The sequence below is a fragment of the Protomyctophum bolini genome (genome assembly GCF_963924005.1).
Source record: "Protomyctophum bolini genome assembly, chromosome: 19".
NCBI lineage: Eukaryota > Metazoa > Chordata > Actinopteri > Myctophiformes > Myctophidae > Protomyctophum > Protomyctophum bolini.
Window position 1 is genome coordinate 11,083,773 of NC_137880.1, and position 24,791 is coordinate 11,108,563.

The 24,791-nt window shown below is 42.1% G+C and overlaps 1 protein-coding gene across 2 annotated transcripts in view; it reads left to right on the plus strand.

Annotated features, from left to right (window-relative positions):
- The first annotated feature begins 4,834 nt into the window (after positions 1–4,834).
- usta (uronyl 2-sulfotransferase a) overlaps positions 4,835–24,791 on the plus strand; it is a 92,030-nt gene continuing 72,073 nt past the window's right edge. For both annotated transcript variants that reach the window (XM_080790631.1, XM_080790632.1), the window contains exon 1: positions 4,835–5,292. In XM_080790631.1, the coding sequence (XP_080646757.1) occupies positions 5,061–5,292 (232 nt within the window). In that variant the 5' untranslated portion in view covers positions 4,835–5,060. The remainder of the gene's footprint in view (positions 5,293–24,791) is intronic.

Here is a 24,791-nt window from a genome sequence, read left to right on the forward strand (position 1 = left end):
CATCTAGACACAACATGGCAGTTATAGGTTGAGACTTTCATTTTGGGTCATCCCCGTTAACACGTCGCTACATTTCTAGGCCAGACACTGTCTGAACCAAATTTATTTTCTCTTTTTTTGTGAATGTTTTATCATTTAAAGCTTAAAATATCCATTGGTGTGTGGAGTTCTAAAGAAGAAAGTAAACTTACGACTTTGTTTGAACTGAAATTAAGTCTTATTCCCTGGGTTTGGAGTTTTAAAAACATAAGATTGAGTATTGGTACATTTTGAGGATGCTTTTGCAGTGGACACTCGATTGCTGTTTGATGCCTTTTTTCCTCTTCAATCAAAGTGGTGCTCTGGGTTAGCTAGAATGACAGAGGGGGGGAGGCGGGGAGGTCGTTGGTTAAAAAAAAAAAGACTCAACCTTGAAGATGTATTTTGTAAAGAATGAAAATACAGACACTGTATATGCACTTTAGAAGGTAAATCTAGCTGTTTTATAGGCAGAATTGGCTAACTTTTGTTCAGAGGTCCATATGTGGACGTTTGTTGTCAGGTATTGTAAAGGGTTTGAATTGGTCATGCTGGTATTTTATTTTAGTATTGAGTTCCCGATGCCAAGTCAGTGTACAAATGTTAATAATCATGAGTCATTCACAAATTAACCTAGATTTCCCCGATTACTCACTTCCAGTTTGTTTTTTGCGGTCTTTCAAAACTAAATTCTTAATTACATATATGAAATGCTTAACAAAAGTTGCACATTCTGTATATGTAATTGGTATTTAAATAACTTATTTTTTGGCTTTCTTTTCATATCAACTGTAATTAGCTGTACTATATGAATAGCAAAACCTTCCTGCATAATGCATATTGCTTTAGCCAGTAAGAAGCAACAGTATGTATTGTAAAATAAGTGAGTGTACAAATTATTTTATTTGGTTTCATCTAGCTAATGATTGTCCATAAAGATTTGCTTGTGTATTGAAACAACAAAGTAATGTCCATAACTATTTGTCATTCTGAAATATAATAAAAGACATTCTTGCCATTTAGTGGCTTTTAGCTCATCTTTTTTGCATTCACACTTGCATGTGAGCAGGCACACACACACACACACACACACACACACACACACACACACACACACACACACACACACACACACACACACACACACACACACACACACACACACACGTTACAATCTCACCATTGTGTATAACAGCTAAACCTGCTTCACATTTGGACAAGACTACAGTACTTAGTGGGTGAGGTCAGGTGGTCCCCCAACGTGTGACTGCAAATCAATGGTACACCGTGCAGATGTGCCATGGCAAGCCCGTGAAGATCATATTCATTATGGCAGGAGAATTGATCAGGCCCATAATACTATTAGAGTTGTACTATTACTCGAACGAAAATAAAAGCTTGGGGGGGGGGTACTCATGGACAATTGGACAGGCAGGAAGGCAGACAGCTACTCATAGACAGACAGACAGCTACTCATAGACAATTGGGCAGGCAGGCAGACAGCTACTCATAGACAGACAGACAGCTACTCATGGACAATTGGACAGGCAGGAAGGCAGACAGCTACTCATAGACAGGCAGACAGACAGCTACTCATGGACAATTAGGCAGGCAGGCAGACAGCTACTCATAGACAGGCAGACAGACAGCTACTCATGGACAATTAGGCAGGCAGGCAGACAGCTACTCAGACAGGCAGACAGACAGCTACTCATGGACAATTGGACAGGCAGGCAGGCAGACAGACAGCTACTCATAGACAGGCAGGCAGACAGCTACTCATAGACAGGCAGACAGTAAGACAGCTACTCATTGACAGACAGACAAATAACTACTCATGGACAGACAGACAGACAGACAGGCAGGCAGGCAGGCAAAGAGCTACTCATGTTATGTTATTATGTTATTATAACAGCTACTCATGTTATGTGCAATAATTTGTGCAGTTATGGAAACAGCTCTTTGTGTTTATGCAAGAAAATGTAACACATTTATTTATTTACATATTGTGTGCATGTACATTGTACTTTGATACATTTTGCGAAAATAAAGCAATTGAAAGAGAGAAGTTATCAAGTATCATTAATGTCGTAATTTTATCTACTGGCCCCTGGCCCCTTGCCATTTTTGTAATGTGGCCCACAGGTAAATCTATTTGAGTATCCCTGCTCTACGAGGTAAAACTCACCCAGATGCAAGGCCTATTTAAGATCAACTGTCTTCCCTGTGGGATTAAGCGCACAGGCCACCGTGACATCATTCTTCACACTTGCCACTGTGTGCCACCACCAGTCCAGTTGTGTCAGGAATGTTGGGCTCCAATAAGTAGCTGTCAAAGTCTGTGGTAGGAAGACCTATGCCAGAAGAGGAAAAGACAGGACACAGAGACGTAATGCCGTGACCAATCCAGCCGCAACCAGCACTTTACTCTTCTCTCTTCCAGCATTATGTCAAAACTTTAGAACTCTGCCAATAACTCCTGCCGCACGCCAACTCTGACAGGACACACTGCCCTAAATACCAGAGCATCTTTTCAACACATGTAAACACAGGATATTCTGTTGCAATTATAACAAAAGTGTTTGGATAGAGGCGGGAATTATACTGTGAAGACCCATGCTGACACCCATATCTAATAAACCTATTGTGCTTCATGGAGCCTAAGTAAGCATGGAGTGGTTACTTTGAAGACAAAAGTGTTGAAGCAAATTGTGATTGGCCAGAATGAGATGATGTATGATGACATATGATATTAAAGAGCGTCCCCCTCACTTCACACAGGTGTGGTTTTTGATAAACCGTTCACATCTGGTCAGGATCAAGCCAACAAAACCGGTTTCAGAACAGGTTCATTGGCTATCTGGCATTAGTTGTTGCACAGCTGTTGTCAGTTAAACATATAGCCACAGTATTAGTAAAGTAAAGTTATTTTAATGCTTACTTACAGTATGAATTGAGCTGCGGGGAAGTGTACACATTTGGAGGAGCATTTCCCCTGCTTTATGTAGTTGGTAAGGCCGCAGGCGGTAAGCAGTAAGCACTTCTGTATGCCTTTATGAGAGCAGTCACCGTCTATGTCCCAGCTATCTCTTTTACAGATGTAACTGCTCATCCAATTGAAAATAACTCGGGAGGAAATTGTGAGGCAGCAGGGCTTTGTGAAAAGTGCATTGTAATGAAAAATGTCAGTTGCAGCTTGCTTCCAATATGTCTAGTGCACCTTTCTCAGTGGAGGTACAATTTCTATAAACTTATAAAGCTTAATATGTTTTCCTTTTCTCTTTCAGCTCAGTGACATTTTGTTTTGTCACCTGGAACGAGAATCCTCTTTAGTAGCTCTTTTGGCCTTTGAGTATTATCTTTTTGAAATCCACTTTATGTTCTAGGGAATCTACAGTAGGAGGCTATAAAAGGTAGATGATGTGAACATGTCAACAATTATGACTCCACCTGGCTGTATACATTTGATTTATTGTAGTAATCCTGAGATATATGATAATGTAATCTGGTGTAAGTTATTTACCCTCGCCTTACAATTAATGTCTTGGAAAGAAGTCAGGACTGAAGCAAATCTCCTGATACTGAGTGTCAGACTAATTTACCATTCATTTACCCAAGATAATCTCCCCCCCAGGGGTCCTTGATGGGGATCAAGAGGTTATCCAGCAAAGCGTTAAACACTTAAAGGCCACAAAGCTGTTTTATTTTGTGGCTCTTTTTTGGCTCTGTAAAAATAAAAAGATCTACAAATTCACAACGCATCATATCACATCTTAAAATTGGCACGTACATCTTTTCAAATGGGGGTCTGCACCAAATACATCAATTTGCGAGTCTTTGATATGAAATGCCCAGTGACATTACATTTGGTCAGGCTGAATAGTTCTGCACTGCTGCTGGCGAAAGTAAAATAGCCATAGGCTTTGGGGAGGTAGCTAAGTGCTATGCAGTCTGCAGAGCTTAAGTACAGGTGTACCCTGAAGGTGCGGTGTTGCTGAGGAAAGGCATGATACACATAACTTGTGGTAAAATACTCCTTGCAGCTTGCCTAGGGGGAAAGAACACACACACACACACACACACACACACACACACACACACACACACACACACACACACACACACACACACACACAGTTAATGGACGGGAGTCACATTATAGCTGTCAGTCAACGAGGAAGCCAATACTGTAAGTGTGTGAATGATGCCTCCACGGACCACCAGTGGTCCACGGACCACCTGTTGAAAACCCCTGCTATATCTGCAAAGTGTTTGTTTCATAAAAATCCACTGTAGTATAGACTGTAGACATGTTAATGTTATGAGCTACTTCCTTGCAGAAATTCCTTGCAGATTATTTTTCTAAGTGTCAGAGTTTGGAAGCACTCCTTATCAGTAAAGAATTACCTGCTGCCTCCTGCATTATGTGCTAATTCAAAACAGGTGGTACGCATTGGCCGTCGTTGACTCTTGAGTGATATTCAACGAGCACTTCCAAACTCCACAGTCCACACCACTTGACAGGAAGTAGCTCATAACATTGGATTTTTATGAAACAAACACTTTGCAGATAGAAAGAGAGCAGAGAGGGAGACTCGTCTCATTTTGGAGTGTCCATCCATGCTCCCCTCTCCCTGGCCTCAACACGAGGTGACGCTGTTTTACGCATTTGACTCAAACCAAAATCTTGTGAGGTGGAAGTTTTTCTTCCACGTTCAGTAATCTGACACCGCCGCCGTCCCGTCCCCCCCTCCACACCCCCAAAAGAAAATCCGAGCAGAAGGATGGACCCATAACTTCATTGGAAGGAAGCAACTGTACAACGAAGCACGAGCGAGGGAGACCGACCGAGCGCAGGCGAAACGGTGTGTGCGCAAAACAACTCGTGGCGGCGGAGGAGGGTGCCTGCCTAGCTGCCTGCCTGGCCGCGTCTCCGATTTGAGGTGTCCGTTTTCAGATGATATCAAAGCAAGAAGTTTCACTTTCCACACGCGGATGGGTGACTACCGCTTCCAGCTGCGGCGCTCTGTGAGGAGGAGACGATGAAGAATTACGGCAACAGTCCCCTTCACAACAATCAGACTCCGAACCACATCAGAGAGACTAGGAACAACAAGAAGTATAGCGCGCTGTCTGCTATTATTCCGCTGCGTTTTTCCTTGCGAGGTTATGGTTTTTGCATGGCTACGTTGTTCCTCTTCTGTTTTGGCTCCCTCTTTTACCAGCTGAACGGAGGACCCCCTAAAATCTTACTGGACATCCGACAATATCTCGGTAAGAACTTTTTTTTTGTTTGTTTCTTCTTCCTCTTTCTCCTCCTCCCCCGTGCCGTTGCTGAGCATTCCTGCGCTGCTGTCAAAGCAGCAACATCTCCAAAGTGGGCATTAATACAAGCTACTACAGCGCATTAAGGCTACTTTGCTTTGGTAAGGAGGCGTAAAAAGACACGTTCGAGTATGCACGGGGCAACATCTGATCCATATGTCGTCCTCCTCCACTGCTCTGCAACACCTGGACCGTATTCACTCCGAAACTTCTCTCAACGATTCCCAGAAGTTGATGTTTTCTAGGCCATATAGAGTTGTAAATGTACAGATAGTGTCTGCCAGAGCATGCTTTCTTTGGTTTTTTCTTGTCTATTCGACTCGCATCTGCGCTCCGCGTTATGAATTCAAAACACTACAAGTATTAGTAATACCTTTGGTACACGACGCTGACTTGTCAGAGCAGGACTGGACTTGGAGTCTATTGTGGTAACAGGACCATAGCAACTGTAAAGACTGATAGTGGAATGAGAAGGATGGATTGCATGTATGCTGTAGCTGTAGTCTGTATTGTACTGTATGGTACAGTGCGCTCTGACTTGTGCCACACAGCCACAGTGTTCCCATTCCCATTGATTGCGCACGGCTCACACAGACAGGTGGCACGTACAGACAGACAGACACGTCTACTTAATTGTTTAGCTGACTTAGGGCTGGATTTTGAAGGTGCGTTTTACCATGTGGTAATACATAAATTGGCCTCGCTCTGCGCACAATCGTATTATGAAAGCCTTATCGTCCCGTGTTGAACGCACACACATATGGAATACGACGTTGCTGAATATTTTAGCATTGTGGGAGTGTCCATATGTTAATTATTTTCGCTTTGCGCAATTTGCTATTAAACCCCTTGACCTGCGCATAACGATTAGACGTGGGTCTAGGCACCTCATAAACGCAAAAAGAATTTAAAGCACTGTTTGATTTTACACTTGAGCGGCTCTGGGACGCTGCTGGAGTGTTGCCAAGTCTGTTTATTATAAGCGGCTTCTTTTTCTGTAAAGTTGCTTGTAAATATTGGTAGTTGTGGTTGCTTTTCTTGTTTCTAAAGGTTTCTCCTAATGTTGTTTAAACCAGTGATCCTCACACAGCACATTCCCATGTCAAGGATCCCCAGATTAATGCATTTGCCCAACTTAAGGACGGCTAATACAAAAATGTAATTAAAATGTTACTTTTGAAAATAGCAGATCTACCAGCTCACAATGAATCACATTCATTCATTAAAACTATGAACTCTGACTGCAGGCGGATATATAATGATCATTATAACAATGTGCAAGAAAATATTTAAATTTTCTTTATATTTGTGGACAATCAAAATATGTTTTTTATTTTAATGTGGTGTCATTAAAATTAATCTGGATATAGCAGACTCACTATCTAGAAAATAAAAACATGGCACTTCATTTAAAATAGGTTACAGACCCCTGTTATATGCGCTTATTTTGGGATTATTTTTATAGACCTATTTACTTGTTTCTATGAGACATGGCAACAGCCAGCAAAAGACGCATCCATTCTTTTTGAAAGGTTGAGATTAGAAACGACCATAATTATTTCATTTCTCAACCTTAAAAATAAATAAAAACATCTCCATAATCCTTGAGAGGTTTGCTTTCATACGCTGTATCACACTCGATCCAAGTCTTCTTCAATAAAATGCTACGAGCGAAGACCATACCATCACGGGCATACGCACCACGCATTCAACTCATTACTCATTTCAAATATAATATAATTATAATTTAAATTAAAATATAATTTTACTGGTGTTTCTCAATAGAAACAACTTATTTTGAGGCATAAAGGTGACAGCATGCAGTGCAATAGGAATAATTAACCCAAATGTGACAAAGTCATATGTCATGTCTTCTATGGTGCCAGCCTGAAGAAATGTAATAATAACGATCCCCAAAGTGCGCATTCCGTATGTGACATCAGCTGACTGGTAAAGAAAATAGTACGGACATGTTGATTGGGTAACTCTCAAACACGCCTTAAACACTCCCATGACTAATTCAAGGCCGTTTTGCGCACTCCACGGGGTGTCGAAAGCGCTTCTTAACATGCTTAAAATTGCAATATGACATACCTCACGCCCCCAGCTCATATTACTGTAATAGGTAAAACGCACCTTCAAAATCTAGCCCTTAATGTCGATGTCTTAACAGCAACAAGTAACATTGTCTATACTCTATAAGATTTAGCCCATTGAAAAGTTATGGAATAGTCTGCATGTAAGTAAGGTATTTTTCAAATTATAAAAGCTTACCTCAAGGGCCAAAACTGATTTTTGTGGATTATGTAAGTACCCGGGGATGCAACTGCCCACAAAAAAAGCTAACAAACGGCTTAAAATTTGGGAAATGGAAAAATCAGCTTCAGTTCTTGCCAATGCACAATGCCCATGTGCAATTTAATTTTGATTGGCCAACCCATTGAGGAGAAAAATGGATGCACATAGTCATAGTCACATAGACAGGACAGTCAGACAGACAGAGTTTCCTCAATTAGTTGCAATGTTGTGTGTGAGATGAGCGTGTGTGTGTGCATGCGTGTGTCTCTTATCATTCCCATGGTCAACACACACACACACACACACACTTGAAGCCTCCTCATTCTTGACAGTGACACAGTATCAGATGCTGAGGTGATTTCCTATCAATGTCTACAGTCTAACACAGCAGGTACCAGAGGAGCAGCAGCAGGAAACAAAAGTTTGTGTGTGTGTGTGTGTGTGTGTGTGTGTGTGTGTGTGTTGAAAGGCGGTCGTGTTCGTACCTACTTCGTACAGGGGGAGTGGGGCCTTTTATGACGTGATAAACATCTGGAACAGAATGAGAGTCACTCACCAAGTCAGCCACTAATCCCTAGGGTCAGATTGGTTTCCTGTAGACAGATGCACACACACACACACACACACGCACACACACGTTCGTGTACACGCACACGCACGTTCATGTACACACACGCACACTTCACTATTTTGCTAGGGCAGCACAATATTTGCAGAATGCACACAATACAGTCTAACTTTGTTGTGACTGTACTGTACTATTGTTGTGTCTGCGCGTTATGCATTTTGGCACAGGTGGACATACCAAGACAATACAAATAAACTTCAGAAAACAGCATACATACCAGGGATGCATGGGTTAGAGACATACCCAACACAGTCCTACAGTCATGAGTCACGACACCCTACCCCAAACCCTAACCATTTACAATTTAGCAGACGCTCTTAATCCAGAGCGATTTACAGTAAGCAAGAACAAAACATGATGATACATCAAATACATAGAAGATAGTCATCAAGAATCGTACGTAAGCTCAGAACCTAACAGTGAAACTCATAGACTGAGTGATCTACATTAGATGCTATCTAAATTAAGTTGAGCCTTTGCATACGCATGTACTGTAAGGTCGTCGAGGCTAGGGCAAGTGCTACAGCAGGCTAAGATGGAGTCTGAAGAGGTTGGTTTTCAGACTATGGTGGAAGATTGTGCATTCCATTCCTAGTTTTGGAGCCAGAAGGGAGAAGAATTTGTCCCGGCGTTTTTAGTGAATGTACTTCCAGCTTCCCTGCGTTGGCTGATCTGAACGCGCGGGAGGGTTTGTAGGACTTCTACGATATGTGGGTGCCAAACCTTTGGTTGCTTTGAAGGCCAGCATCAGAGTTCTGTACTCTGTGCGGGACCTATTAACCCTAACCGCACATGGAAGCCACTGTGATTTGTAACCGGCAAGGGTTTGTCGGACTCATGACTGTAGGACTGTTGGTATGTCTAACCAACATATGCATTATGTAATGTATATGTATGTAATATGAAAAAGGTTTGTTTACCAACTCTCCGTCATTTAACTGGGGAACACATGGAACCCCCTCATGGACCACTGGTGGTCCCCGGACCACTGGTTGGAAACCACTGGCCTATACTGCTATAACATTTGAGATGTAAGAATCTGGTGAATTGGGAGATGGGACATGATGAAAAGAGAATGGAATGATAAGAGAAAGCTCTTAGGGGACAGATCATTCTCAGCTGCAGCAGATGACTGTTGTTCTCCCTTTTTCCTTTTTAATTTAGCTCTCTATCACTCTTAAGAAAAAGAGAACCTGCAATTTGCTGCCTATCGCCCCTGCCTCCTCTTCCATTCTCTGTCAGACAAAGGGAGACGCGTACGTGCATGCGACAGTCATACTGTACTAGCAGGCTTTAATGAGAGCAGGTTGATCGGATGATTTATTTGCTTTTAAGCTGCCCATGTTACTTTTGGCTGTACAGACAGTGCTGCGCAGGAGTGAGGTATTCCTAGCGGGGTGTGTGTGTGTGTGTGTGTGGCGTGTGCATGTGCACAGGAGTAATGGTGGGTTGATGTGTGTGTGTGTGTGTGTTTTAGTCATACCCACTGTCGAGGGAACAGACTTTGTTTTGTTTGGGCCGGCGGGGTGGCTGGCGTTTGAGGGCGTCACTCAACATATCACCACAGTAACTAGAACCACTCAAATGGACAGACCTTCAGGCTGGATTTACTGCCCCCGTCTCCTATCTGTTCCCTCTCATTAACTCTCCTGCGCGTGTACTGCACACACACACACACACGCACACGTACTCACTAACACTTTCTCTCTTTTTCTCTAGCTCTTACACTCAAACTGACGTTCACCTGACTAATTCAATTACTTCTCGGGAACGTGCCAAACAGTCTCCACACTTGAGAGACTTTGATTGTGTAGTCTGTGACTGTGTGTGTACGTGTGTGTGTGTAGTGTTTCTGCAGTGTTTTTCTCAGAAGTTTTTCTTTGGACTGACTTCTCTTGGCAGAAGGTCACAGTCTACAGCCAAGTCAACAGCTGCCATTGTGGCAGCTATGATTTATCTGTGATTATTGTACATTAAAGTATTTTCTATTTCTCATTAGGATTATAAATCCACTTGCAATTTTGTTCACGGTTTAGCCACATACTGTACACAAAACATGTCATGTACGTAGGCTACTTTATAAAGGAAATATGAACTGATTTACAGGAAACTCTTTTTCTGTCAATACTTTGAAGATCATCTAATGTTACTTAGAACAGTAGGCTCCTCTTTCTCCTTGTGCATGGTACCCAGTACTAGCCACCCACCAATGCACACACCCATGATGATGTGTCAAAGAAGTGAGTCTGTAACGGGAGTCTCAGGATAGGACATCATCTCAGACAGGGGAAGTTAATGTTCTGATGGGACAGTGAGTTTGGCTGTTCACTGATACTTCTTTGGCATGTGCTCATATAGGTCTCCGGGGCTGGAGCTAAGAGAAAGACACACAGAGACGATTTAACTTTTTCAGTACCCGGTTTTCCACCTCTCCATCTCCTTGGAAAGCCATGCTTCAGGGTCAGCCAGCATGCTGTGTGTGTGTGTGTGTGTGTCGTGTGTGTGTGAGCTGAATCCTTAGACATATTGGATGAACCCAGGTTCACAGGCCTCCCTTTTTGTGTGTGTGTGCATGTTTGTACTTGTTAGTTTGAGTACGCGGTGTGGGTGAATGAGCAAGTGTTTGATTGTGTGGACGTGTGTGGGATTGAGTGTGTGTGCTAGAGTGAATGTGCGTGTTGTAATTCAGAGATCCCTCCACCATAAATCATAAATGCTGAGTAAAGTCAGACGTGCAGTCTCTCTCTCTCTCTCTCTCTCTCTCTCTCACCAAGTAGCAGTCTGCTTCACAAAAGCGCTCTGTAACCCTAACACACACATAGTACACCTACACATACTGTGTTAGCATTTCAGCTGCCAAAAACTGGCCAGTATTAGGTGCAGAGTCTGCAGACTCTAATGCCGTATTAGGAATTTGATAAGTTTGCAATTGGCAAAAATGTAAGTTCTCTCTCCTCTTCCCACTTTTAAACCGTTTCCTCATCTCATTTTTCCAACTGTAAAAAAAGTAAAGTTTTAGGTGAATTCACATAAAATCTTGCTTGGCCGTCAAACAGCTGGTATGACGGGGTGCGCCAGATGTAAGTATTTATAAGGCATAGACAGCAGGGCAGAGCTAGAAGACGAGAAAAGAGTGATAGTTAGACAACCCCAACTGTGAGAAGGCCAAGGAAGAACACGTAGTAAAAATTAGAGCCCAACCGATATATCATTCTGGCCAATATATCAGCCATTATTTGACCTTTTTTCAGTATTTGTATTTGGGCAGCATATGTGCCCCAATTTCTTTAACCGCATACAACTGACGTCCCTATTTTGAGTCTATTAGACATGCTAAATTGAGTTTTCAATGAATTAATAATGTAAAGAATTATATATAAAGTAGATGCAGATCATCTATTTTAGCAAATGGTTGAATAGGGCTAAACCAAATAGTATCCAGTAAATGTTCTGAAATACAAACTTTAATCAGAACTATGTTTTTTTTAATACATAGATTATCAAAACATTGATAATCTGTGTGGTCTAGGAATCAGAACCCACAATCTGGTATGGGTCAGGCTCTAGCATAAACCACCATGCATGAGTCACTCACACACACAGTGGGCATTACATCAGCACAGACGTCATACACACACATGGGCATTCTAGTCACACTTCACTGATCACAAGTTTTTGAAACCTGACAGACTGACGTAATCTTTTAACTTCTTAGTCTGTTAGAAATTGAACATCCTGCAAGAAGTGTTCCCTCTTGACTCATTCGTTTGTCCACCCCCCCCCCCCCCCCCCCAAAAAAAAGAAAACAATTCCTATAAGATGTATAATGCGTTTTTGTATGACAAAACAAAAACCGACAATCTACAAGCTCTCGACCATGCAAAACATCGTGGGATTACTTTTTCTTTTAATTGACACAAGTGACATTTTCTTATGTATTGTGTATTATTGACAGACCCCTTGCAAGGCCAGCCCTTGCTGAATCGGATGTTGCAGTGACGTACTGTACCGTGGCATCCTTATTCTCCTTGGACAATATTAGATGGATTAATATCAGTAAGACTGGATCTCCATATATGGAGCTGGCCTGTTCTTACATCACAATGTTGTTCTGACATCTGCATAGACTCCATATTTGGGCATGCCTGACAAAGAACTCCATATATGGGCATAAAAGGGACACGGACATAATAACTGGGTGGGCCATACATTTCCAACTTGCATCGTTCCAAGTAGTAATAATAATAAAAAAATAATAACCGTTGTTATAGCCATACAATCTCGGAAGAGGCATGCAGACACTAAAGCAGCAGTGCGCCGGCAGTGCGAGAACAAGCGCGGGACCGATGCTGAAATGACACACACATGTGCACGTTTTGTTGCACCAGCCCAGCCAGTCATAGAAGTGTGATTTTTGGCAAACACACTCTCCTCCTCTCACACATACACTAGCAGACCCGTTCTACACTTCCTGTTAAAGGATATGAAAAAAAGCTTTTCTTTTTTCCCCAATCGTATTTGGCCATCAGAAGTTCCATCCATCCATCTTTAACCGCTTATCCGTAGTCGGGTTGCGAAGGTCGCCTTCAGAAGTTGACCGATGTATTGGTGCTGCGTCATAACTTAGGAAGGTGGAGTCTGCACACTGTGGGGGAAAGTTACCATTTCCAAACTGCCCTCACGGGTGCGAGGGCAGTTTTGAAATGGTGCTGGCATTAGTTGAGCTGTCCCTCAACACTTCAAAGTGCTCAGCAGGGCTAGTTTGTGTACTACGGATTAGACTGTGTATATGGCAGTGGAGTGGGGCTTGCCAGATGGAAAAATACTACTTATTCTGTTCTAAAAATAATCGATTCAGCAATGCATCTCCGTGTAGTGCATGTGGCGTGTAGTTGAAACTTGAAAGCCCATGGCGATAAAACCAAGAAACTGGTGCTCGGATAAATGTTGTTATTGAACAACGCGGAATGCACGGGTGCTAATAGCCGACCCAGCAAAATTCTAACATCCGTGGCACCTTGGGTGAGCACTTTATATTTGAAATCGGAACGTTTATGTGTACAGTACACATTTGCTTTGTAAATGTAGCAGTGCCAAAGCTGAAGTTGTGCCATGACGCTTGTGAAGTACGAGTGTCATGTAAACCATGGCTAGTGAGTGTGAGGTGAAGGAAAGACAACGTAGCCAGCTCCTCTAACATTACCTTCATTTATGCAGAATCTTGCGTCATGTTGGAGTTCATACAAGTAGAACCTGACCAATCCAGATCCAGAAGTCCTCAAACCGATTATCGATGTTTGAACATTTTCTAATCGCTTTGAAAAACGTAATTTATGACCAAACAAAAAAAATGAACATAAACAAATACGTTTTTGACCGAAAATGGTTACTAAGTCAGGAACGTGTGATGTGATCCGTGTTGTGAGCTTGTACATCTGCTATTTTTTTTAAATTTGCTGCATAATTGCCGATACCAATGTTGTCAATAACCACTAACCAGTGCCAAACCGATATATTGGTCGGTCTCTACATACTAGTAGGCACAACTCCCAAGACAGCCCTGTGATGGACGCAAACAACACCTAACTGACATCACATCCAGCCTCTATGCCAAAACAATCATCCGGGTGGTAATTCCCTGTGGGCTGGCAAAAACAAACAACCCTTCCTAGTGTGCGGAGGCGAACTGTGCCTACTGTTTGTTTATCTGTTTTTAACATGCGCGGTGGTTCCTTTAATTGGGTTTAGGGGGTCAATAAAGGGCTAATGGTTTTCACATGAGTGGAGAGCCAGAGAGCGACCTGGGTGCTCTGACTTCTAGAATAGATTGAGCATGTAAATTTGCAAATAGAAATTGTAGAGTAAATACATTTCAGCGGAATTTATATAATATATTTCTGTGTTATTACGTTTTAGTTTGCCCAAATAGGCCTCTTAACCACTTCATTGAACAGAGACCCCGGGCCAGGACTCCCCCTCCTTTTTCCTTCTACACCAAGGGCTCCATTTTCGTCACCACTAAAGCCCTTATACCTAAACTTCTTTGCCTTTTCATTTACTATTTTGCAAAACATTTTTGAATACCGGTAGTTAAAATGGCCAGTCTACAAGCTCACAACGTGTCAATGTAGATTGGCTAGTTGAACTATTAAAAATGTTTTTCAAAATAGCAAAAAAAAGGCAAAGACGTTTAGGGATAAGGGGTTTAGCGGTGATGAAAATTGAGCCCCAAATCTCTTATCCGAAAATAGCCGTTTGCTAAGATCTTCAAGCTTTGTGAGTTTCTAGATCGGGTATTTTGGAGCGAATGGTAGCTTGTCTTTGCCTAATGCTTGCCTGTTATGACCAAAAAGGCGAATGCTAGGGTTAATCCTGTGTGATTGTAAACTATTGATTTGCGTGTTCTCTTGTGTAACAATTGTTTTTGGTGATATTCAAGCCTAGTTTAAATAAATGTCGGGTCTGTTTATTTTATTTGTTGTGCTGTGTGTACCCCGCCCGGCCTCCCATCCCGGTTCATCAGGACAATGTGAATTGATCTGGGAATTCATTCCATCTAAACAACCTCGTCATTAGATAATAAGTGCAATTAGCATCACCAATTAGCGCCTCCATGGCAGAGAGGCTCCTAACAACCTCTCCAGAGAGGATAATTATCCCCCATTAACTGCATTTGTTTTGTTACACAAAGGGAACGGATGAAACGCAAAAGAGCGACACACTTCGTGTCAGCCGTAGCCGTCTAATGCAGAGTGAAAAGGTAATGACCACACGGCCCCTGATAACTTCCACAATGACACTGTGGGGAATAGAATTACTTAACTTGTGGCCTTTCCTTCGTGTGTGATATAAGCCAAATTGAGTGGAGCAAATAAGGCAAAACGTAAAAGCAGCGATCAAAACCGTACAGCATATAATGAGCCCATATTGAAAAGTGAGACACTAAACAATCGGTCTAATTTAATCCCATAAGCCCTGTTTTACAAGCTGGTATATCCGCTGTTTTAAAAACATGTTGAGCGTTTCTGGAAAACTCTTGAAATTGTACGCCCCGTGACCGTGATGACATGCCCAAAATAGGGACTCCGGGGATAATGTGGTTATGAAAAAAACGACTGAAATGTTTGTCCCACAGACCGTTCCAAGGTAGCCACATTCACGGGAGAGTTCTTTCTGGGCCTAGATGCATGTCAGCTGGGCTTCCTGTTCTGTGATGAAAGTCGTAGGTGTGGTACTTTGCATCCTTCCAGGCTTGGAGTCTAGGGGCCCTATCTTTGCCAATTGCCAGTGCCTTAACCCTTATCCATAAACTTCTTTGCCTTTTTTTTACTATTTAGAAAATGTTTTTGAATTTTACAAGCTCCCAAAGTGTCGATGTAGATAGACTAGTTGAACAATTTTAAAATGTTTTTCAATACACCGTAGTTAAAAAAAAAAAAGGCAAATAAGTTTAGGGACTGGCGAAAATAGGGCCCCAGGTCTTTGCAACTGGCCAGAGCACTTCTCCAAATTCAGCAAACTCAATACGTCTGGTAAGAATGAATGGCCTCCTCAAAATGTGGGGGAAAAAAGTCATACAAAAAATAAAATGAAAAATCATAAACTGCTTTAAGCACTTTATGATTTTTCATTTTCATTATTTATCCTTTAAGGGTGAAAAAGTTAGATAAATCAAATCAAATCAAACTTTATTTGTATAGCATTTTCAACGACCAAGGTCGAACCAAAGTGCTTCACAGAGCTACATAACAATAGACAAAAAAGAGAATGAAAGTGAGGAATTTTATTTAGAAGTTTCAGTCTGGCAGAGACGGTATCTGCGGAAGTGTCGTGCCGGAACATCCGTCAGATGTATTTCCCCCGGGTACGATATTGTTTCGACCAATCACAACACTTTCATTCGCGGAGATGTAAAAAGATTTGTAAAGCGTCAACGTCATTTCCTTGAGCCGTACTTCCGCCCAAATCCCGCAACTTCCGCCCCCAGAAATAGGGAAAAGGGTATAAAATGGAGAAGATGCATGGATAAAATGGATAAGAAAATAGCTGCAGGTTTATGCATACGTTGACAGTGTCATTTGCATGGTTAAATTCCTTGATAAATATTTATTAAAAAAATAGCATCAGGTATAAATTCCCACTTTTCATATGCATGGCTCAATGCTTCAGCAGTTTATTGTTTATAAGGATCCCCATTAGCTTTTGCCTTGACAAAAGCTAGTCTTCCTGGGGTCCGACACAGACAAACATTTAACATAGGCAATACTTACAATTGTTTACAAACACTAACTCAAAATAAAACATAGTAAAATTAAAAAAAAAAGAAAAAGAAAAGAGAAATAAATAACAAAGAAACATGGCAAAAAATCACTTTCAACACATTATACATTTGAATTATTATTTTCCCAGGGTTACTGCAGTATGATTTACATAAGGTGTTCTTTTAACTTGATTTAGCAGTCTGGTGATTCGTGCTTTTTAAATGGCTCATGGGCTGTGTGTGCGTGCGTGCGTGCCTGCGTGTGTTGTCTTTAGAGCTTTAAAGTTTGTGCTGTTTTTTTTCAGGGGTTGCCAAGACACTGATGAGATTTGGTTATGGTGACTTTTATGTTCCTGCTGATGGCAGTGAGTTAGCATATGGGTGGCTCAGAGCCTGCAGCCACTGGGTGGTACCCTGGTAGTTGGAAGGGAACTTTACATTATGTCCCATTAAAATAAAACAGACGGTATGAAATTGAGCTAATAAAAGGAGCAAACGTAAGTGTCTATACATGTTCCATAAATGTGATCCCTGTGCTTTGTCTGCCTTGTTCTTTTGAACGCTTGATGGTGGTAACAGTACCACCACCATCAGCTCAACAAAGTAGTCACAGACCCAGACAGTCAGAGTTCTTCTGGTCAAAGTCTACTCTCTGAGAATAGGAGCGTCAAAGCTAGGCGTATAAATGCTGATATTCGTTCTCGTCTCAGTGACTTCGTTTCGCTGTTGGTAGCCTATCGGGGAAGCTTGCTCGTTTACCTCGGTGAGCGTTAAGACACTCCACATTCCTTTTAATGCCACAAAACATCCACAGTGCATTGCTGAGCAGTTGTTTCCTCCCAGTCCTTACCATTGGGTTTAGAGACGATTCACTTGTCATCACGCATGCGGTTAACCAGGACATACTGTAGCCAAGCCATTCGTTTCCATGTTGACTCAAACTTGAGACTTTATTGTCCCTCTTGGGTGAGGGTGGAACTGATTTCTTAACAAACTCACCAAAAAGCTTAATTGACTGTCATGGGGCTTGTTAAGAGAAACCACAGCAGCCTAGTGGTCAGTTCCTTACCTTGTTCAAGGATCTCTCAGCCTATCGTTTTCTTGGTGATGGAACTACAGCCGTGTCTGCTACCCTCATTTGATGGCCATGAAAAAATATATAGTGGTCCAAAATAGTAGCCGTAAATGTACAGCAGCCCAGAGAAGTGGCAATGCCAGGCCCATGTTGTTAAGACCGCAGCTTGCTAGCTTGGGGCAATGTATCGCTATGCACTTAAAGTTTTTATATAGCCTAGATGTCCTCTTTGGGTTTAGCTGCTGTACTGAAGACAGAAGACAGATTCCTGGTGTCCTCTAGAACCAGAGGCCGTCTGTGACAGTTGTTTACTCCAGCTGTAATCTACATTATAATTATCACGTTATGCACGGTGGCAATGAGTGGGGTGAAATTCCCTGCAGAGCGACCAAAGTTTGACTTCTGTTTCTATGTCCATTATACCCATTCAAAACATGAGTGGGAGATCTTAAAATGATCTCAGATAGACCATTTCCATTTTCTTTGAATTTCATTTCTTGGCGATCACAGAGCTGGTGTCATTCCTTCCTAGCATAAGATGTTTTCCCTCTATTAGAAATGACTTAAGAGCGTTGTTAGAGATAATGTTGTTTTGCCCCAGATCAAGGCTGGGACCAGGGTAGTGTCGGGTTGAGATTTTATAATGTCTTGTCTTCAAAGGGGGCTTTTTGAAAATCACAAGTTAAACACAGTAATTATAATTTTCCATAACTACCTCTGCTTTGAGGATTATATGGAAGTCTTTCATGTTCTCTGTAGATTTTTCAAATGCTTAAGCATAACATTTGATGGACTGTGTGTTTGTATACTTATGTTACGTAATAGCCTTGTGCGTGCGTGCATGCGTGCGTGCGTGCGTGTGTGTCTCACTTTGTCCTCAATGAAACGTAACTGAACTCAATTGAGGAAATGCCATTAAATGGCTATTATGCAAGAATTTCACTAGGAATGCAGGGAAGTTGTGAAAATTCAAAGCAAAACACAAAATAACCAACTCATCTGCTCCTCAGTTTGCATAAATGATTCCATTGTTTCACTGGCTTCACTTGTTTAATCCATCTGCTGTTGTATGCATTACGAGACACTCACGCAGGGATGTGGTGAGCAAGTGATTTGTAGCCTATTCTTTTTTTAAAGGCAAGTCGATTTCACAGAGTCACTGCAGTGCAGTCCAAGCTAAATGAAGACCAAAGCCATAGAAAGTTCCAGTAGACCCTCGCCTCGACCCCACCTCCAGCAGCTCCTCCACATCCACCAAGAGCAGGTTTTAATTTCTGCCACAAATTCATAGCAGTCCAATGTGAAGAAGCTCTAAAATGGCAACTTAAGCAACTGGAGTAGATTCATTAATTCAATTAAATGTGACAATTAAAAGTGGCAAATCACAACAAGTTGGTGAGAGACAGACAGAGAGAAAGAGAGAGAAAGTGAGTTTTTGTGTTTACCTAAATCTTACTATTCCACTTTGTTGACGGTCAAGTCAGTGTACTGTAGCAGTGTAACAGTGTCTTGTTCTACCGAATGCAAATTGTTTTATAGCTGATTGTATGGACAGAAACTGAAACAGAAGCTGATTAATATGTTGTTGGTGGAAGGGGCTTGGTGGGGCTCTCGACTCAAGGGACAACTCCAAAGGGCTTTTTGAGAGCTCATGAAGGAATGTGGTTCTTCCCTGTGGAAAGCAAACTTCACATCAGCCAAATCTCTCACCTTCATCTGAAAATGTGCTCTCCATTTCTGAAACTTGTCTTTCTCTCTCTCTCTCTCCCTCTCTCTCTCTCATACACTTTCTCCTCCTCTATCAACATCTCTTTCAGTCTCCCACTCTTCTTCCCATACCCCCCTCTCTGTCTTTTCCAACCTGCCTCTCTTGTCACTGTGAATGATGGGAGTATAGACTGTGTGACTGACAGTATACCATTTACTCACAAGCAACCTTTCAGAGCTTGAAATTCACTTTTTTGTTTGTTTATTTATTTTTTTACTTTGGTAGCATTGGTGCTCCCAACTTCAAAAAGGAAGTTAGGAATAGGAGCGCCAGAAAAAGTTTGTTGCTCCCCCACCAAAATGTGTGGAGCACCAATGTATATAATATATTTTTTGTATTGATAGAAATACAACAATATAATATAATAACGGCATGGTTTCCAAGTAACATAGCATGGTGAAAGTAGGTTTAAAAACAAATAACTGGGGTTTATGCGATCCTGTGCAAACAAAGCGTAGAGTTAGTTTAAAGGCGGTGCGAGAAGACAGGATGATGGCAGAATAAACGTGGGACTGTCACTCATGAAGATCGCACACAAAGGTTGGAATTAATGTAGGTCCAGCGGCGCTCAATGACGTCTCCGCTCTGTCGTGCCAATGAGCAAACTATTTCCACGCTGCATAGCACCTACTTTCCCATATGCAGAGAGACGGCTGTCCGTTCACGAGGCACATGAGTCTACTAACTAGAGGGTATAGTAGAGGAAGGGACATTCGAGTGGAAAGAAAAGCCGGTCACACCAGAAGAAGTAGTTTACACTCGCACAAATTCTCCCAATTATGTTTTGAGGTCGCATATGGTTAGTATTATTATAATATCACATATTCTCCATGGACATCATGTGCTCATTATGTGTCCGTCAGATTGTTCATAATCCATTCCGATTGGCTACGATTGGTGTACAAAGTTTGTGATAAAGGGCCCGTTTTGCAAAGAAATGGCAAGAATCACGAACGTCCGATCTACCCCAAATTTGAGTCGCACATCAGAACAATGCAGAGCCAAAATTTCACTTCCCGTAGAGTGTGCCACTACTAATGCTGCAAATGTCACATGACTCATGTTTTCATACACTGTTTGCCTGTAATTCGATTCACAGAATTCTGGCTGCTGTCCATGACTGACGTATAGCCCTGGCAGAGATCTGCGCCCCAAGGAGCATTACTGATGATTATTAATCAAACATCTCATACTAGCATAGCATAGGGTAAAACATTAATGTCCCTGAGGTGCAATTTGTTTCATAAACGGTAGTCCAACTCAAATGCATACAATATACACACACACAGTACAAGATCCATATCTCACAGAGCTGTCACAATGAATCATGGGGGAAAAGAAAGAGAGACACAGCGATATCCAGGGTTATAGTTTGTAAAACAAACAAAGCAAAAACAATAGCTGGTGGTCTCTACCTTTTGAGATGACCCTCATAGAGGTGCTATAAGTTAGTGAGGGTAGCATCTGAAATGTTACTGTGCCCATATTGAGTACAGGCATAAGTTCCGACATACTAACAGTCCGACAGTCATTCCCAGTCCCACACCCTAACCTAACCCTAACCGCAAGCACGACGCAACGCATGTCGGACCAACGCATGTGGGGAGCAAAGAGTGATTTGCGCACGTCGGACTTTTGGTGTGTCGGTTGCGCACCCCCCCATATTGACCAGTAAAAAAAAAGTATATGTATATATAACACTGAAAGCAGAAACAGAAAATTATAGAAAAGGAAAGTCTCAATAGAAGATGAATCGTTTCAGTGTGATGTCCATGTTACAAATTGGGAAGTTCATAAAAAAGAACAATTGTATTATGTAGCTTATGAATGAGAGTCCGTGAGGTATTTGATCAAATATAGTGATATTTGATATTCATCCAGGCCTAACATATTTCAGAATTGCGAGCCTTGTTTTAGTGAAGGGCTTGCATTTAGAAGAAAAACACGGCCATCACTTGTTGCAGTTACTTAATATGTCATTTAAGTCTTTTTCTTTCTTTCTTTTTGCTCTGTACAAGGCATCCTCCAACCACTAATGCTCCTGCTTCAACATTTTGGCCCAGTCACACGCTGCAGACATAACCCCTTACAAACCCCCTTTTCTATTGGACAAACCACATTTATCCAGATGTTTGAGAGAGAGAGAGAGGGAGAGGGATAGAGCGAGAAGGGGAGAGGGATAGAGAGAGAGAGCGAGAGAGAGCTCTCCAAAGTTAACAAAGCTTTTATCCAAAGACACACAAATGCCGGGCGGCTTCCAAGAAGCTGTACTTTTCCTGCACTGTAGTGTAGGTCATGACTGGGTCTTTTTTTCCCCCAAGAAGGGGATTTAGTCCACTGAGAGGTACACGGATGTGGTTGGTAAAGTCCCTGTTTTAGAGGCATGGATCAGTCGGTGTCAGTGATGGATTTGGAGTTCTATTTTTCTATTTCTATTTTAGGTGTGTTTTGTGCGTGTGCTGCTCCCCGAATGCATGCATCAACACTTGATAAACCACTTGCAGTAAGCACACAACGTGTCACATCACATCGCGATGCCTGTAGAAGTGTAGATCTTCATTTAAACAAGAATGCCACGAGTATCTTAATGTCAGGTGAAACAAGCAATGTCTCCGTCCACTTTTTATTTATCTAATTTGTGTGTGTGTGCGTGTGCGTGAGTGAGCACCTGATCGGTGTCTTTCTGTACAGCATGCCATGTACATGTATGGTGTTTGCTTGCATCCCACTGCTTGGCTCGCACTTAACCACAAGTAGTAGCCTTTTTAGATTTCAACATTCCACTCCAATTACTGGGCAACCGGTCAGAGGAGTTCAGGAATGTAACAAGGTGGTCTTCTTCAGGAGCCAGGGTGGCCAACAAGCTCTCCAGCCCTTTTAACAAGGAGTCAAAGGTCATTTCGAAACCTAGGATGAACCCAGCTCCAGGTCAACTGCATGACTTCGACTTTAGGATGTTTTTACCGCTGCTGTTGCATTCTTCCCTTTTTTTCCCCCACTTTCTTTTTCACACACACACACACACACACACACACACACACACACACACACACACACACACACACACACACACACACACACACACACACACACACACGCCCGAACACGCAGTGTTGCTGCACCCCTTGAAAAGCCATCAGTTGTCTGGCCTGGTTCACTGGCTCTGGTCCTAGTTGTGTAGTGTTTCCACTGGTCTGGGGCCAGTGAGTGCAGCCTGCCTGCCTGCCTGGCCCACCGACCAGCATCCACATGCTGGACCAGTCTGGTTTGGACCGGACCAAATCTGTGCCAGTTGGACGAACCGTCCCAGTAAATGCAATTCTGCACCATGCATGCACCACCGGTGCAGAAAGCTGCGCTAATTCTTTCACGACAAATTGTCATCACCCGCATTCGGCCCGAGGGCCGTTGGTCCTTCTTTGTTACTCTTTGTTTTGGTTTTGTTTCCTCCTTCATCGTGTATCTCTCTCTCTCTCTCACTCTCTCTCTCACTCTCTCTCTCTCTCTCTCTCTCTCTCTCAGAATCAATTGTACTGTTAGATCAACCATTTTTGTAACCTTTATTGTCAGGAAAACTTAACGAATCCATAAAGATGCATGGACTTTTTAACAAAGCATTCTCTTAATTTCCCTTACCTTTTTCTGACCATTTTAGTTTAGCCAAACTAGGTCCCATGATATTGATTCTTGTTTATGCTGTTTTTAACTTTTTAATCATTTCTTTTGCCTTGCTTTTAAAGGACCACTTCACCACTTTTCAACATCTCTTCATATAATTGGTCCTCAGTAATGTTCATGATAAAACACCACCATTCTTTCCCTACTCAGTCTGTGTCTCATATACTGTAGGGCTTTGGGCAGTTCGCACACCCGTCCACCAGTGACATCATTGTTTTAAAATATATTTAGATTTTTATCATCGTGAGAACGATGGCTTCAACTTTTGCATTGCAACTTTTCAGGAAAAGCATTTTCTATTGGCTTGGATTCACCATCGATGATGTCACTGGTGTGGACGGGTTTCTGAACTGCCCACAGCCTTCCTATGAGACACAGACTGAGTAGGAAAAAATGGTGGTATTTTATCATGAACATTAGTTAGGACACATTATAGGAAGAGAAGTAGCTCTCTGAGATTTGTCAGAATGTAAAGTGCTTTATCATTATTTATTTTATTTATGATTATTATTATTATGATTATTTGGTACAGTACTGTATATGGCCTCCCCCCCCTCTCCTGTCAGTGTGGTTGATGTGATGGCCCTCCTCCTTCTCCTCCTCTCTGTGTCCTCCTGTCAGTGTGGTTGATGCCGTCCATGTAAATTCCTTCCTGGACAGGGAAGGGTCCTGTAGGAGAACAGATGCAGCCCTGTGTTGTCGTCACTCAGTCTGCCTGCATATGCTATATCGTCGCCGTCGTGCTGAAACCTCGTATGTTCAGAACCATTTACTTTTCAGGAAATGGAAAAAAATATCCCGCGTTCCAATGGATCCAATGTGGCTATTATTTAGTCACAAGCTAAGCCGTTGTATCCTTTTCACCGGCTAAATATCTATAAAACCTACAGACAGAAAATAACCACTTTCACTTTCAAAGTGCTTCAAGAAGTAGCAGAAATGGCAGACCTACAAGCTCACAACATCACGGTGTTACGTGTTGTGAGCTGCTTGCAGATCATCTTTTGCTAACTTTTTTTGCTACAGACAAAGTAGTGCATTAATTTTGAAATAATTTTGAAAAATAAATGTTCCCCCCGACAGTAAAAATATGCTGCATGTGGGTGCAACTGTGCTGCAGACAGTGTTTGTGTCTAATCACTGTAGCTTGCATGTTGCTTCATTCCGTGCTCCAGTCGTCCCCACACACCAATGCAACTCCTTGCAACATGCAACCATTATTATCCCCAATGGCAGTCGCAAGGAGTTGCATTGGTGTGGACTGGCCTTAAAACGGTCTTGTTGCCACTTGCCAGGAGTTGTGACTAGTTGTGACTAGTTGCATTCGTGCGGTCACTGCAGTGTAGCCTTTAGCCATAGAATTACACCATGACAGTCTCTTACAGCCATCCTATGTCCTCAAGCGTGCATGCCTTTGTGTAGGGACTCTAGGGAGATTTAATTGTTTGTGTGAGTATGCGCTGTGTGTGCGCGCATGCCTATTTGTGGTATGAAAAGCATTTCTGCCTCATTACCAAGCATGAGGACTCAATTTTGTATAATTAAATAATGTATCGTGACAACCCGAGGTACTTGTCGCATTTCATATCACCAGCTGCTGAAATTGGTTGCAGTTTTCTCATCTGGGAGAAAATAAAGGCTACAGTATGGTTTTGGCACTACGGTTTTGAGGCTGAATGCATGTCAATTATATATCCTCAGAAATGTAGGCACTTTTTTATTGTCTGTAACTGGGAAGGCA